This window comes from Hyperolius riggenbachi, chromosome 6 (genome assembly GCF_040937935.1).
Source record: "Hyperolius riggenbachi isolate aHypRig1 chromosome 6, aHypRig1.pri, whole genome shotgun sequence".
NCBI lineage: Eukaryota > Metazoa > Chordata > Amphibia > Anura > Hyperoliidae > Hyperolius > Hyperolius riggenbachi.
Genome location: NC_090651.1, coordinates 373263649 through 373279587, shown reverse-complemented (window position 1 = coordinate 373279587; position 15939 = coordinate 373263649). Strand labels below are relative to the sequence as shown.

Sequence of the window (15939 nt, the reverse complement as noted above, 5' to 3'; positions counted from 1 at the left end):
ACAGGCGTAATTGCGAAAATGGACGCAAAATTTTGCAAAATCGTAATTTTGCTCATTACGATCATCACTATCCTGCAGTGAAGGATGGCTAATTATGTAACTTCAAAGTGTAATTTATCTATATATTGCCCACTTAATTGTTCACTTTCCATCACCCCGATGATTCCGTAACAGGGAAACCTTGGTCGGGTGGAAGAGTGGGCAAGTTATTTGCACAACTTTGGATGCACTTTTGAATTGCGTTTTATTGAAAAGCAGTTTTATGCACAAAGGCCCTGTTTGCAGGGAACCACGGTGTAAGTCTTATTGCTGGAATTGTGTTTGTGTTTAAATAAATGTTTGGAACCCTTGCAGACAGCATCTAATGAGATGTTTGTGTGGTGGCAAATACCGGTGAGACGCTTGTCATCTTGTACATGTGGTGACTGCAGGTAGTCAAAAGAATGTGCCAAAAGCTGATGAACTATTGGATATAGCTATCCCCCCCCCCCCCCCCCCCAAACTATTCCAAACTGTCCATCAGTGCTGCTCGGATACCGCTTTTCACTATCTGGATCTAATTCTGATCCAGATACCCAGATACCTGATCCGGGTCGGATATCCGAGTTTAAAATTTTCCAATCCGAATCGGATATCCAAAGTACCCAAACTATACGCGATGGCTGCTGATCACTGAGGGGAGATGTCAGCTGTCATATGACAGTTAATCTCCCCTCTCGGGTGCACATGATCACGTCTGGAGCGGAAACGGCGGGCGGGTAGATCCTATGCCGCATCAGGCTAGAACAGCCAAAAGTGTGACATAGGATCTAATGCAGGCGGCCCCCAAAAGGTTAAAGATATCAAAGGTTGGTGAGTGACAGATGTGTTGTGACAAAGGATTCCAGAGGAAGGGTGAAGCATGTGTGAAATCTTGTATATGTGAATGTGAGGAGGTTATTCTAGAGGAGGACAATAGAAGGTCCTGTGCAGATCTGAGATTTTGATTAAATTGGTATCTGGAAACTAGTGAGGAGATGTACACAGGAGAAAGATTGTGGAGAGCTTTGTAAGTTGGATTTAAAGCAAACATCCTGCGCAGTACAGTCCTGATGACGTCGCCCGGACCAAGTGACCCGCGCCGTGGAGTGCAGAAGAGGCCGACCCGGAACCCGACCTGGCGAGGTCAGGTTCTGCAGCGAAGAAGACCGGGAGCCTCCGGAGCTGCGGCGAGGGCACAGGATGGCTGCCACGGGCTGGAGGAAGCCCCAGGTAAGTGGATCTTTTTTTATCTTTAGCTTGGACACTCCCTTTAAAGAAACACTGAAGTCTTCTAAAATGCAGCTTTTTATTGCAAAAATCTATTTAACATTATTGCCCTCACTAAAACGCCACATCCCCGCGGCTGAACTGTAACTAAATCCCCCCAAACTTCCCTTGCAAAATCCACGACTTTTCTTGGTAGTGGATTTTGCTGCCCTGGGAGGCAGAGCTTTCAGCTGCAGCTCTGCCTCTATGTGCGTCAATCTGCCGGCGGATCTCCGCCTCTCCCCCACCCCTCTCTGTGAAGGAAGACTGAGAGGGGCGGGCTGAGGCGGAGATACGCGCTGATAGACGCGTGTAGAGGCAGAGCTGCAGCCGAAAGCTCTGCCTCTCACGGAAGCGCTCCCCGCAGTGTGCCCCGGGGAGTTTGGGGGGATTTAGTTAGAGTTCAGCCATGGGAATGCGGCATTTTAGTTAGGGCAATAATGTTAAAGAGATTTTTGAAATAAAAAGCTGAATTTTAGGAGACTTCAGTCTCTTTAAGAGTTGAACTAGATCCTCTGGTTAATTGGTAGCCAATGAAGAACTTGGCAGAGAGGAGCAGCGGAGGAAGAGCAGAAAGGAAGTTGAATGAGACAAGCAGCTGAGTTCAGTATAGATTGGAGCGGTGCCAGTCTGTTCGTTGGTAGTCCAGAAAGTGCTATGTTACAATAGTCCAGATAATGTATTGTCACCTTACATTGCACTAGGAACTGTAATTATGTGATAGCCGGGACTAAAGACCAAATACAATGTGTGGGTTTTATTTATAGCAGCATTGCTTATTTTTAAACTATAGGAGATGGAATTGGAGAACTAGTGTATTTTTAGATTTTTTTTCCCGTTATCTATATATGTTACGGCCAAAACCAGAGGCGTAGCAATAGGGGTTGCAGAGATAGCGACCGCATCGGGGCCCTTGGGCCAGAGGGGCCCCATGGGGCCCTTCCTAAACCAAAGTATTAGCTGTTCATTGGTCCTGTGGTGGTAAAAATCACTTCTATAGATGCTTTGAATGGTATTAATCATTAACACACTGTTCCCCATCCCCTTCTTGCACCTCTAATACTGTAGATGATCTTGGTAGGTTTTGTTGCGCTGTATCAAGTGTTACGTATAGAGTGCTTGGGGGGGCCCAATGTAAAACTCGCACCGGGGCCCCGAGCTCCATAGCTACGCCACTGGCCAAAACCCGAAGTTTGGCCACTTCTAATTCTGGCCGGCCACTTCGGGTTCTGGCCGGCCAATGTGCGAAGTGGCCGCTGCGCTGCGGCCAATGTGAGGAATGGAATGATTCATGTAACATGCATGTATTTCGTCGTTCGTCTCGCCAGGAAAGCAGAGCGGGGAGGCTGCAGACATTGCTTCTGCCAGCACCCGCTCTGCAAGAACGGCAGGCTTCCCTGCCGCGACGATAGACTCTGGAGGGGACACGCGTGTCTCCGCCGGCTGCCCATAATAAGAGAAGGAGAGAGAGGCAGAGAAAAAGCCAGCGGCTTCATCTGCTACATTGCCGCCGGCTTAATTTCATTAAAATAACTAAGTTGCAATACATTTGGCCGCTGCGCTGGGGCCAGCAGATACATTAATGTTACATTATTCATTCCCATTTCTCACATTGGCCACAGCGCAGCGGCCACTTCGCACATTGGCCGGCCAGAATTAGAAGTGGCCAAACTTCGGGTTCTGGCCGTAACATATATATAAAATCGGATGTGTGTGTGTGTGTGTGTGTATGTGCCGCGATCAAAGACAGCTTGACCGATTTGAATGAAACTTGGTATGCAGATTCCTTGCTACCTGAGATGATATGTTCTGGGGGTCTTGCATCCCCCCTGCACACGTGGGCGGAGCTACAAACAGCAAATCAGATTTCACCCATTCATGTCAATGGAAAAAAAATGTAAAAGGCTGCCATTCTCACAGTAATCAAGTCAGAGTCCCCACACTTGGCACAGCTGGTCACTTGGTGACCGAGGTGACAAATCCAGGAAAAGGGGCGGGGCATTAAACAGCCAATCAAATTTCAGCCATTTATTTTCAATGGGAAAATGTAAACTGCAGCCATTCTTACACTGTTAATCGCAGGGGTCTCAAACTTGGCACACTTGGTCACTGGGTGACTGAGAATAATATTCAGGGAAGTGGGTGGAGCCTATAATAGCCAATGAGAATTCACCTGTTTATTTTCAAGATGAATATTTAAACTGCTGCCATTCTTACACTGTTTATGGCAGAGGCTTCAAACTTGCTACAGTGGGTGACTAGGGTTTAAAATCACTAAAGGGGAGGAGCCAAAAACAGCCAAACAGATTTCCATGGTGGATAAACTGCTTCCATTCACACATTTTAGATGCCAGGAACCTGAAACCTCACAAACTTGGTCATTGAGTGACTGTGTGAAAAGGTTACAAAAAGTGGGCAGAGCCAAATACACATTTTACTGGTAAAATATCAACTGCAGCCATTCTTACACTGTTATTGGCAGGGTTCTCAAACTTTGCCCAGTTGGTCACTGGGTGTTTGAGATTAATATTCAGGAAAGTGGGTAGAGCCTTCAACATCCAATCAAAATTCACCTATCGATTTTCAAGGGGAATATGCAAATTGCTGCCATTTTTATACTGTTAATAGAAGATGCCTCAAACCTGGTACAGTCGGTCAGTGGGTGACTGGGGTTCAAATTCTGGAAAGGGGTGGAGCCACAAGCAGCCATTCATATTTGTTTAATTTATATAGGGCTATACAGATTATTGATACTAAGGACCCCAAAGCTAATAAACTTAGTCATTGAGTGGCTATATGTCAAGGTTAGAAAAAGTGGGCGGAGCCAACAACTACATTTTTTACATGAAAAAATATAAACTGCAGCCATTCTTACACTGTTAATGGCAAGGTTCTCAAACTTAACAGTTGGTCACTGGGTGAATGGGATTAATATTCAGGAAAGTGGGTGGAGCCTACAACAGCCAAAATATACCTATTGATTTTCAAGGGGAATATTTACATTGCTGCCATTCTTACACTGTTAATGGCAGAGGCTACAAAACTGGTACGGTCTGTCATTGGGTGACTGGGGTTCAAATTCTGGACAGGGATGGAGCTACAAACATTCAGATTTGTTTAATTTCAGTGGAAAAAATGCAACTTATTGATGCCAAGGACCCCAAAGTTCATAAACTTAGTCATTGAGTGACTGAATGTCAAGGTTAGAAACAATGGGCGGAGCCAAAAACAACTAACTTTTTACATGGGAAAATATAAGCTGCAGCCATTCTTATACTGTTAAAGAGACTCTGAAGTCTTCTAAAATGAGGTTTTTACTCTAACTTCATTGCCCCTAATAAAACGCCACATTCCCGCGGCTGAATAAGGAATAAATCACCCCAAACTCCTCAAGCAAAATCCACGACTTTCTTGGTCGTGGATTTTGCTGCCCTAAGGAGGCAGAGCTTTGGGCAGCAGCTCTGCCTCCATGCGTGTCAATTAGCGCTGATCGCCTCCTCTCCCCCCCCCCCACCTCTCAATGAAGGAAGACTGAAAGGGGCGGGCAGAGGCGGCGATCCGCCGTGATGGACTCGTGTAGAGGTAGAGCTGCAGCCTAAAGCTCTGCCTCTATGCGGAAGTAGAGTTGGGCCGAACGGTTCGCCTGCGAACGGTTCCATGCGAACTTCAGTGGTTCGCGTTCGCATCCCGCAGGCGAACCTTTGCGGAAGTTCGGTTCGCCCCATAATGCACATGGAGGGTCAACTTTGACCCTCTACATCACAGTCAGCAGGCCCAGTGTAGCCAATTAGGCTACACTAGCCCCTGGAGCCCCACCCCCCCTTATATAAGGCAGGCAGCGGCGGCCATTACGGTCACTCGTGTGCTGCCTGCGTTAGTGAGAGTAGGGCGAGCTGCTGCAGACTGTCTCTCAGGGAAAGATTAGTTAGGCTTAACTTGTTCCTGTCTGGCTGCATACCTGTTCTGTGAACCCACCACTGCATACCTGTGCTGTGAACCCACCACTGCATACCTGTGCTGTGAACCCACCACTGCATACCTGTTCTGTGAACCCACCACTGCATACCTGTGCTGTGAACCCACCACTGCATACCTGTTCAGTGAACCCACCACTGCATACCTGTGCTGTGAACCCACCACTGCATACCTGTTCAGTGAACCTGCCACTGCATACCTGTTCTGTGAACCCACCACTGCATACCTGTTTAGTGAACCCACCACTGCATACCTGTTCAGTGAACCCACCACTGCATACCTGTTCAGTGAACCTGCCACTGCATACCTGTTCTGTGAACCCACCACTGCATACCTGTTCAGTGAACCCACCACTGCATACCTGTGCTGTGAACCCACCACTGCATACCTGTGCTGTGAACCCACCACTGCATACCTGTTCAGTGAACCCACCACTGCATACCTGTGCTGTGAACCCACCACTGCATACCTGTTCTGTGAACCCACCACTGCATACCTGTTCTGTGAACCCGCCACTGCATACCTGTTGTGTTCAGTGAACCCGCCACTGCATACCTGTTCTGTTCAGTGGACCCGCCACTGTATACCTGTTTAGTGACCCCGCCACTGCATACCTGTTGTGTTCAGTGAACCTGCCACTGCATACCTGTTCTGTGAATGCGCCACTGTATACCTGTTCTGTTTAGTGAACCCGCCACTGCATACCTGTTCTGTTCAGTGGACCCGCCACTGTATACCTGTTTAGTGACCCCGCCACTGCATACCTGTTGTGTTCAGTGAACCTGCCACTGCATACCTGTTCTGTGAACCCGCCACTGTATACCTGTTCTGTTTTGTGAACCCGCCACTGCATACCTGTTCTGTTCAGTGGACCCGCCACTGTATACCTGTTCAGTGAACCCACCACTGCATACCTGTGCTGTGAACCCACCACTGCATACCTGTTCTGTGAACCCACCACTGCATACCTGTTCAGTGAACCCACCACTGCATACCTGTTGTGTTCAGTGAACCCGCCACTGCATACCTGTTCTGTTCAGTGGACCCGCCACTGTATACCTGTTTAGTGACCCCGCCACTGCATACCTGTTGTGTTCAGTGAACCTGCCACTGCATACCTGTTCTGTGAACCCGCCACTGTATACCTGTTCTGTTCAGTGAACCCGCCACTGCATACCTGTTCTGTTCAGTGGACCCGCCACTGTATACCTGTTTAGTGACCCCGCCACTGCATACCTGTTGTGTTCAGTGAACCTGCCACTGCATACCTGTTCTGTGAACCCGCCACTGTATACCTGTTCTGTTTAGTGAACCCGCCACTGCATACCTGTTCTGTTCAGTGGACCCGCCACTGTATACCTGTTCAGTGAACCCACCACTGCATACCTGTGCTGTGAACCCACCACTGCATACCTGTTCTGTGAACCCACCACTGCATACCTGTTCAGTGAACCCACCACTGCATACCTGTTGTGTTCAGTGAACCCGCCACTGCATACCTGTTCTGTTCAGTGGACCCGCCACTGTATACCTGTTTAGTGACCCTGCCACTGCATACCTGTTGTGTTCAGTGAACCTGCCACTGCATACCTGTTCTGTGAACCTGCCACTGTATACCTGTACTGTTTAGTGAACCCGCCACTGTATACCTGTTCTGTTCAGTGAACCCGCCACTGCATACCTGTTCTGTTCAGTGGACCCGCCACTGTATACCTGTTTAGTGACCCCGCCACTGCATACCTGTTGTGTTCAGTGAACCTGCCACTGCATACCTGTTCTGTGAACCCGCCACTGTATACCTGTTCTGTTTAGTGAACCCGCCACTGCATACCTGTTCTGTTCAGTGGACCCGCCACTGTATACCTGTTCAGTGAACCCACCACTGCATACCTGTGCTGTGAACCCACCACTGCATACCTGTTCTGTGAACCCACCACTGCATACCTGTTCAGTGAACTCACCACTGCATACCTGTTGTGTTCAGTGAACCCGCCACTGCATACCTGTTCTGTTCAATGGACCCGCCACTGTATACCTGTTTAGTGACCCCGCCACTGCATACCTGTTGTGTTCAGTGAACCTGCCACTGCATACCTGTTCTGTGAACCTGCCACTGTATACCTGTACTGTTTAGTGAACCCGCCACTGCATACCTGTTGTGTTCAGTGAACCTGCCACTGCATACCTGTTCTGTGAACCCGCCACTGTATACCTGTTCTGTTCAGTGAACCCACCGCATCAGTGCGCATACCTGTGCAGTTAAGTGAACCCACCTACCTACGTGAGTGCACGCAGTGTGATATACCACTCCGTGCATACCCGATATGGACAAAACAGGTAGAGGAAGAGGTAGTGCCAGAGCCAGAGGAAGGCCACCCGGCAGGTCTGCGCGAGGTCGTGTAAATGTAATTTCGTGTGGACCTGGCCCACAGTACAGTGCTCGGAAGAAGGCACGTCCCATCACCTCCCAAGATTGTCAGGACGTGGTTGAGTATTTAGCGACACAGAACACCTCATCTTGCTCAGCCACCAGCGCTACTACTAGCACCACTTCCGCTGCATTTGACACTTCGCAATAATTATTTAGGGGTGAAATCACTGATGCACAGCCATTGTTGTTACAGCCAGATGAATTTTCACCAGCTCATATGTCTGAGTTACGCGGCAACATTATGGATGTAACGTGTCAGGAGGATGAAGGACCTACTGATGGTGCATGTTTGGATTTGTCTGAGGCAAGCGAAGCTGGGCAGGATGACTACGATGATGACGATGATAGGGATCCTCTGTATGTTCCCAATAGAGGGGATGAAGAGGGGAACAGTTCAGAGGGGGAGTCAGAGAGTAGTAGGAGGAGAGAAGTTGCTGAAAGAAGCTGGGGCAGCTCTTCGTCAGAAACAGCTGGTGGCAGAGTCCGGCACCATGTATCGCCACCTATGTACAGCCAGCCAACTTGCCCTTCAGCATCAGCTGCTGAGGTCCCCATAGTGCCCACATCCCAGGGTGGCTCAGCGGTGTGGAAATTTTTTAATGTGTGTGCCTCAGATCGGACCAAAGCCATCTGTTCGCTCTGCCAACAAAAATTGAGCCGTGGAAAGGCCAACACTCATGTAGGGACAAGTGCCTTACGAAGGCACCTGGAGAAAAGGCACAAACAGCAATGGGATGGCCACCTGAGCAAAAGCAGCAGCAGCACACAAAAGCAAAGCCACCCTCCTTCTCCTCTTCCTCCTCCATCAGGTGCATTATCTGCTTCTGCCGCTTTCTCCCTTCCACCTTCACAGGCACCCTCCTCCACTCCGCCTCTGCCCTTGAGCGGTTCCTGCTCCTCTGCCCACAGCAGCAGTCAGGTGTCCGTGAAGGAAATGTTTGAGCGGAAGAAGCCAATTTCGACCAGTCACCCCCTTGCCCGGCGTCTGACAGCTGGCGTGGCGGAACTGTTAGCTCGGCAGCTGTTACCATACCGGCTGGTGGACTCTGAGGCCTTCTGTAAATTTGTGGCCATCGGAACACCGCAGTGGAAGATGCCAGGCCGCACTTATTTTTCGAGAAAGGCCATACCCCAACTGCACCGTGAAGTTGAGAGGCAAGTGGTGTCATCTCTTGCGAAGAGCGTTGGGTCAAGGGTACACCTGACCACGGATGCCTGGTCTGCCAAGCACGGGCAGGGCCGCTACATTACCTACACAGCCCATTGGGTGAACCTGGTGGTGAACGATGGCAAGCAGGGCGCAGCGGACCAAATTGTGACACCTCCACGGCTTGCAGGCAGGCCTCCTGCCACCTCCTCTCCTCCTGCTACATGCTCTTCGCTGTCCTCCTCCTCCTTGGCTGAGTGGCAGTTCTCCTCTCCAGCTACACAGCCCCAGCTCCGCAGGGCCTATGCTGCATGCCAGGTACGACGCTGTCACGCCATCTTAGACATGTCTTGTCTCAAAGCGGAGAGTCACACTGGAGCAGCTCTCCTGGCTGCTCTTAAGAAACAGGTGGATGAGTGGCTGACCCCGCACCACCTGGAGATAGGCAACGTGGTGTGCGACAACGGCAGCAATCTGCTTGCCGCTTTGCATATGGGGAAGCTGACACACATACCCTGCATGGCACATGTCATGAATCTAGTGGTTCAAAGATTTGTGGCAAAGTACCCTGGCTTAGCGAATGTCCTGAAGCAGGCCAGGAAGTTCTGTGGGCATTTGAGGCGGTCTTACACAGCCATGGCACGCTTTGCGGAAATTCAGCGCAAAAACAACATGCCGGTGAGACGCCTCATTTGCGATAGCCCGACTCGCTGGAACTCGACCCTGCTCATGTTCTCCCGCCTGCTAGAACAGAAGAAAGCCGTGACCCACTACCTCTACAACTACAGTAGAATGAAACAGTCTGGGAAGATGGGGATGTTCTGGCCCGACAACTGGACACTGATGAAAAATGCATGCAGGCTCTTGCGGCCGTTTGAGGAGGTGACCAACCTGGTGAGCCGCAGTGAGGGCACCATCAGCGACTTAATTCCCTACGCTTACCTCTTGGAGCGTGCTGTGCGTAGTGGCGGATGAAGCTGTGAATGAGCGTGACCAGGAACCGTTACGGCAGGAACAGGCATGGGACCAATTTTCATCAGACCCAGCTGTTTCCTCAACACCTGCGGCAGCACAGAGGGGGGAGGAGGAGGAAGAAGAGAAGTCGTGTGCAGAAGACGAGTCAGACTCAGAGGATGATGAGCAAGGTGTTTCTTTGGGGGAGGAGGAGGAGGAGGGGACAGCGGCAGGAGAACAACCGCAGCAGGCGTCGCAAGGGGCTTGTGCTGCTCAACCTTCCCGTGGTATTGTTCGCGGGCCGCGGCTGGGGGGAGGAGGTTGACTTACCTGACGTCACTGAGGAAGAGCAAGAGGAGATGGAGGGTACTGGATCCGACTTTGTGCAGATGTCGTCTTTTATGCTGTCCTGCCTGTTGAGGGACCCCCGTATAAAAAACCTCAAGGGGAATGACCTGTACTGGGTGGCCACACTACTAGACCCTCGGTACAGGCACAAAGTGGCGGACCTGTTACCAACTCACCGGAAGGTGGAAAGGATGCAGCACATGCAGAAAAAGCTGTCAACTATGCTTTACAATGCCTTTAAGGGTGATGTGACGGCACAACGCCAGCAAGGTACCACTGCCACTAATCCTCCTCCCGTGTCCACGCAGTCAAAGACAGGATGCTCCAGCGATCTCATGGTGATGTCGGACATGCGGACGTTCTTTAGTCCAACGCCTCGCCGTAGCCCTTCTGGATCCACCCTCCACCAACGCCTGGAACGGCAGGTAGCCGACTACCTGGCCTTAAGTGTGGATGTAGACACTGCTGTGAACAGCGATGAGGAACCCTTGAACTACTGGGTGCGCAGGCTTGACCTGTGGCCAGAGCTGTCCCAATTTGCCATCCAACTTCTCTCCTGCCCTGCCGCAAGCGTCCTGTCAGAAAGGACCTTAAGCAGCTGGAGGCATTGTCACAGAGAAGAGAAGTCGCCTAAGTCACAAAAGTGTTAAGTACCTCACCTTTATCAAAATGAATGAGGCATGGATCCCGGAGGGCTGCTGCCCGCCCCAAGACTAAGTCAGTCCCCGCACACACAGCATCTCTGCCTGCACGCCGTGTGACTGGCTGCCTGGCCTGCCCCAAGAAGACTAAGTCGCTCCCAGTCCCTCCACACAGCATGTCTGCCTGCAGGCCGCTTGACTACCTTCTCCGCCACCACCAACAGGGTCCGGGACTCCAGGCGGATTGCTGAATTTTTTAGGCCGCTGCTAGCAGCGGCCGCTGTAATAATTTTTCTGGTGCGTGTACATGACTGCCTAATTTTTCTGGATGCACTGCGGGCAGCTGCAACAACAAAAGAAAAGGCATGTACATGCGCCCATTCCCCTTCGTGATCATTACCTTGCCGTGGTGAAGGGGCTTGCGTATCACAATGAAGCAATGACCGGCGCCTAGATGAGTGTCTCGGGGGGCACACCCACGATAATAAGGTCGTTGCCTCATTGTGGTCAGACCAAATTTGATCAGCTGGACAGTCACTGTTCTGTCATTCAGCTACATCAGCCAGGCGACCATATGGGCTGTAAAGCCACCAAAACCTGCACTCTCGCCATGGTGCGCACCAGTCCAGCACGGCCGTCACTACACAAACAGCTGTTTGCGGTGCGTTACACGGTGAGTTTGGTGTGTCAGTGTGAAGCAATACCTTAATTACACTACCTGATTGATGTATACACATGCAAGATGTTTTAAAGCACTTTAGGCCTGTCATTTAGCATTCAATGTGATTTCTGCCCTTAAAACGCTGCTTTGCGTCAAATCCAGATTTTTCCCGGGGACTTTTGGCATGTATCCCACTCCGCCATCCCCCCCTCCAGGTGTTAGACCCCTTGAAACATCTTTTCCATCACTTTTGTGGCCAGCATAATTATTTTTTTTTTTCAAAGTTCGCATCCCCATTGAAGTCTATTGCGGTTCGCGAACTTTAACGTGAACCGAACCTTCCGCGGAAGTTCGCGAACCTAAAATCAAAGGTTCGGCCCAACTCTACGCGGAAGGAGCCCCGCGATGTGCCTCAGACAGTTTGGGGTGATTTATTGCTTTTTCAGCTATGGAGATGCAGCGTTTTAATAGGGGAAATTATGTTACAAGGTTTTTAAAGTAAAAACCTCATTTTTAGGACACTTCAGACTCTCTTTAATTGCAGGGTTCTCAAACTTGACACAGTTGGTCATTGGGTGACTGGGATTAATATTCAGAAAAATAGGTGGAGCCTACAACAGCCAATCAAAATTCACCTATTGATTTTCAAGGGGAATATTTAAACTGCTGTCATTCTTATACTGTTAATGGCAGAGGCCTCAAACCTGCTACAGTCGGTCATTAAGTGACTGGGGTTCAAATCCCCTAAAGGGGGCGGAGCCACAAACAGCCAATCAGATTTCTTTGCTGGATAAACTGCTTCCATTGACACAATTTTGATGCCAGGAACCCGAAAACTCACAAACTTGGTCATTGAATGACAGTATGTCAAGGGTAGAAACAATGGGTGGAGCCAAATACAAGTTTCACTGGGAAAATGTAAACTTCAGCCATTCTTACATTGTTAATGGCAGGGTTCTCAAACTTTGCACAGTTGGTCACTGGGTGAATCTGATAAATATTCAGAAAAGTGGGTGGAGTCTACAAGCACCAATCAAAATTCACCTATTGGTTTTCAAGGGGAATATTTAAATTGATGCTGCCATTATTGCACTGTTAATGGCATAAGTCTAATGCTGGGTACACACGATGAGATTTCCCGTTCGATTCCCGGGATCGAACGGATCGATTAGATTATTTCAAACATGTTCGATTGCATTTCGATCATTTTTTTCATGATAGGTATGCAAAATCGACGGAAAAAACGATCGAAATCCAATCGAACATGTTTGATTTCATCGAATCGATCCGCAAATCGAACGGGAAATCTCATCGTGTGTACCCAGCATAAAACCTGGTACAGTTGGTCACCGGGTGACTGGGGTTCAAATTCAGAAAAGGGGTGGAGCCACAAACAGCCAATCAGATTTTTTTTATTTCAATGGGAATATACATATTATTAATACCAAGGGCCCCAAAGCTCATCAATTTGGTAATTGAGTGACTGTATGTCAAGGTTAGAAAAAATGGGCAGCGCCAACAACTAAATTGTTTACATGGGAAAATATAAACTGCAGCCATTCTTACACTGTTAATGGCAGAGTTCTCAAACTTGACACAGTTGGCCACTGGGTGACTGGGATTAATATTCAGAAATGTGGGTGGAGCCTACAACAGCCAATCAGAATCCACCTATTGATTTACAAGGGGAATATTAACACTGTTACCATTCTTACACTGTTAATGGAAAATTCTGAAAAGGGGGCGGGCCACAAACAGCCAATCAGATTTGTTTCATTTCAATGGGAATTATACAAATTATTGCTACCAAGTACCCCAAAGCTCAGAAACGTAGTCATTGAGTGTTTGTGTGTTTGTGTTACAAAACGTGGGCAGAGCCAACAGCAGCCAAATACATGCCCGGGCAACGCCGGGTTATCAGCTAGTTCCCTAAAAAATGCATAGAAATTAAAGTAATTACTGAAAACATGTATTGCCCACAAAAAGACTAATTTTTGGTAAAAAAAGAAAAGTATAGATCATTTTGTTCTGATAAGAAGTGATAAAGTTATTGGCGAATGAAAGGGGAGAAGCGATGACAGGTGAAAATTGCTCTGGTCCGTTACGGTAAAAACCCCTTGGGAGTGGACTGGTTAATGAGAGGCAAGAGTGACATAGAGAAAGGGCACCCAGAAAGAACTGAGGGACCTCAAAGATTATGGAAGAAGCCCATGATCAAGTACAAGGATATTTACCATAATAGAAGAAAAGTTGTCAGGAAACCAGCAAAAAATTTATAGGAACCCGAGGTGAGAGGGATACGGAGGCTGCCATATTTATTACCTTGCAAACAATGCCAGTTGCCTGGCAGCCCTGTTGATCTTCTGGCCTAAATAGGAGCAAAACCCTTGAACAAGCATATGGCTAATCCAGTAAAACTTGAGTCAGAGCACCTGATCCGCTGCATGCTTGTTCAGGGGCAATGGCTAAAAGTATTAGAGGCACAGGATCAGGAGGACCGCCAGGGAACTGGTATTGTTTAAAAGGAAATAAATATGGCAGCCTCCATACCCCTCTTATCTTGGGTCCCCTTTAAAGATGAATTTTTTCTTTTAATGTGCCAAAAGTGCAGAAAAATATATACAATTCTTCAATCCATAGTTTCATCCATAGACAACGATAGTCATATCACGCTGTACAAGTGAAGGATAAATACTGTAATTAAAGTGAATCTTAACCCTTCCGCAATAGCAGCATAGGGGGAGATATTGTGGCTGGGAACGCGAAGAATCACTCGCGTTCCCAGCCTGTCGGGTCCTGACGGCGAAACCGGAAGTGGTCGCCGGCGAGGACGGGAGGATCAGAGGGACACGGCGAGGGCACCGATCAGCTGCAGGGGGCTGAGGGAAGCCCCAGGTGAGTAAAACTCATTTTTTTCTCACTTAAGTGCCTCTTTAAGGCAGGCTGGAAGAAGCCCTCCAGGTATGGTAAACTCAGCTTTATCTAACCAGTTCAAGTCTTCTCTTTATTATCCCAACTGATTAAATCAAGAAATATTTGATGAGGCTGCTGCATTTTTTTCTTGGCATGCAGGATTGCCAGTGACACAAGCTCTACCCTTTTATTTTTTACATGCAGGAGGACCACACAGCTGCAGCGAGAGTGACCACAAAGTATGGAGTGACTGTAACGCACACTGCGCTGACAACTGTAAGAACTATCAAAATCCACACAGACCGTGTCCCTTAATGTGTAAGCCAGGCTGCGTCTGCAAGTATCCGTATGTTTTTGAGAAAGGAACGTCTGGTCGCTGTGTCCACAGAGATCGCTGTTCATCTGCAGGACAAGGTGAATGTGCTGCCCACCAACAATTCCCAAAGTTTAATTCTTTCAGGCAGTAAAAGAAAAAAAGGAACACAGCATAGTTATTTGTGCTCTTCGCACTGTACATACACGTGTCTATCTCATCATGTCACATGTAACCCCGGGTACACTTTACATTGTGCACTATTATTCAGTGGAAATATAATTGGAGGGGACAAAATAGGGAAAGAGAAATGTAAAATATAGAAACTTAATGGGTATATACAATGAATACTGTACATTCTGGGGAACTGAAAGTGTACCTGAGGCTATGCTACTGGCCTACGCAGTTTACTAAGGCTGTAACTGTGCAGGAGCAGAATGCTCCCACCTATAGGAGTGTATTCAGTTTGCTAAGGCTGTAACTGTGCAGGCGCAGGATGCTCCCACCTACAGGAGTGTTTTCAGTTTGCTAAGGCTGTAACTGTGCTGGCGCAGAATGCTCCCACCTACAGGAGTGTATTCAGTTTGCTAAGGCTGTAACTGTGCAGGCGCAGAATGCTCCCACCTACAGGAGTGTATTCAGTTTGCTAAGGCTGTAACTGTGCAGGCGCAGAATGCTCCCACCTACTGGAGTGTATTCAGTTTGCTAAGGCTGTAACTGTGCAGGCGCAGAATGCTCCCACCTACGGGAGCGTATTCAGTTTGCTAAGGCTGTAACTGTGCAGGCGCAGAATGCTCCCACCTACAGGAGTGTATTCAGTTTGCTAAGGCTGTAACTGTGCTGGCGCAGAATGCTCCCACCTACAGGAGTGTATTCAGTTTGCTAAGGCTGTAACTGTGCAGGCGCAGAATGCTCCCACCTACAGGAGTGTATTCAGTTTGCTAAGGCTGTAACTGTGCAGGCGCAGGATGCTCCCACCTACAGGAGTGTATTCAGTTTGCTAAGGCTGTAACTGTGCTGGCGCAGAATGCTCCCACCTACAGGAGTGTATTCAGTTTGCTAAGGCTGTAACTGTGCAGGCGCAGAATGCTCCCACCTACAGGAGTGTATTCAGTTTGCTAAGGCTGTAACTGTGCAGGCGCAGGATGCTCCCACCTACAGGAGTGTATTCAGTTTGCTAAGGCTGTAACTGTGCTGGCGCAGAATGCTCCCACCTACAGGAGTGTATTCAGTTTGCTAAGGCTGTAACTGTGCAGGCGCAGAATGCTC

General features: G+C 48.8%; 1 protein-coding gene across 4 annotated transcripts in view; it reads left to right on the top strand.

Annotated features, from left to right (window-relative positions):
* Positions 1-15939, top strand: part of LOC137521951 (zonadhesin-like) — a 173262-nt gene that overhangs the window by 135921 nt on the left and 21402 nt on the right. For 3 of the 4 annotated variants that reach the window (XM_068241908.1, XM_068241909.1, XM_068241907.1), the window contains one exon: positions 14562-14771. The exons of the other annotated variant lie outside the window; for it this stretch is intronic. In XM_068241908.1, the coding sequence (XP_068098009.1) occupies positions 14562-14771 (210 nt within the window). The remainder of the gene's footprint in view (positions 1-14561; positions 14772-15939) is intronic. 4 annotated transcript variants of the gene reach the window in all.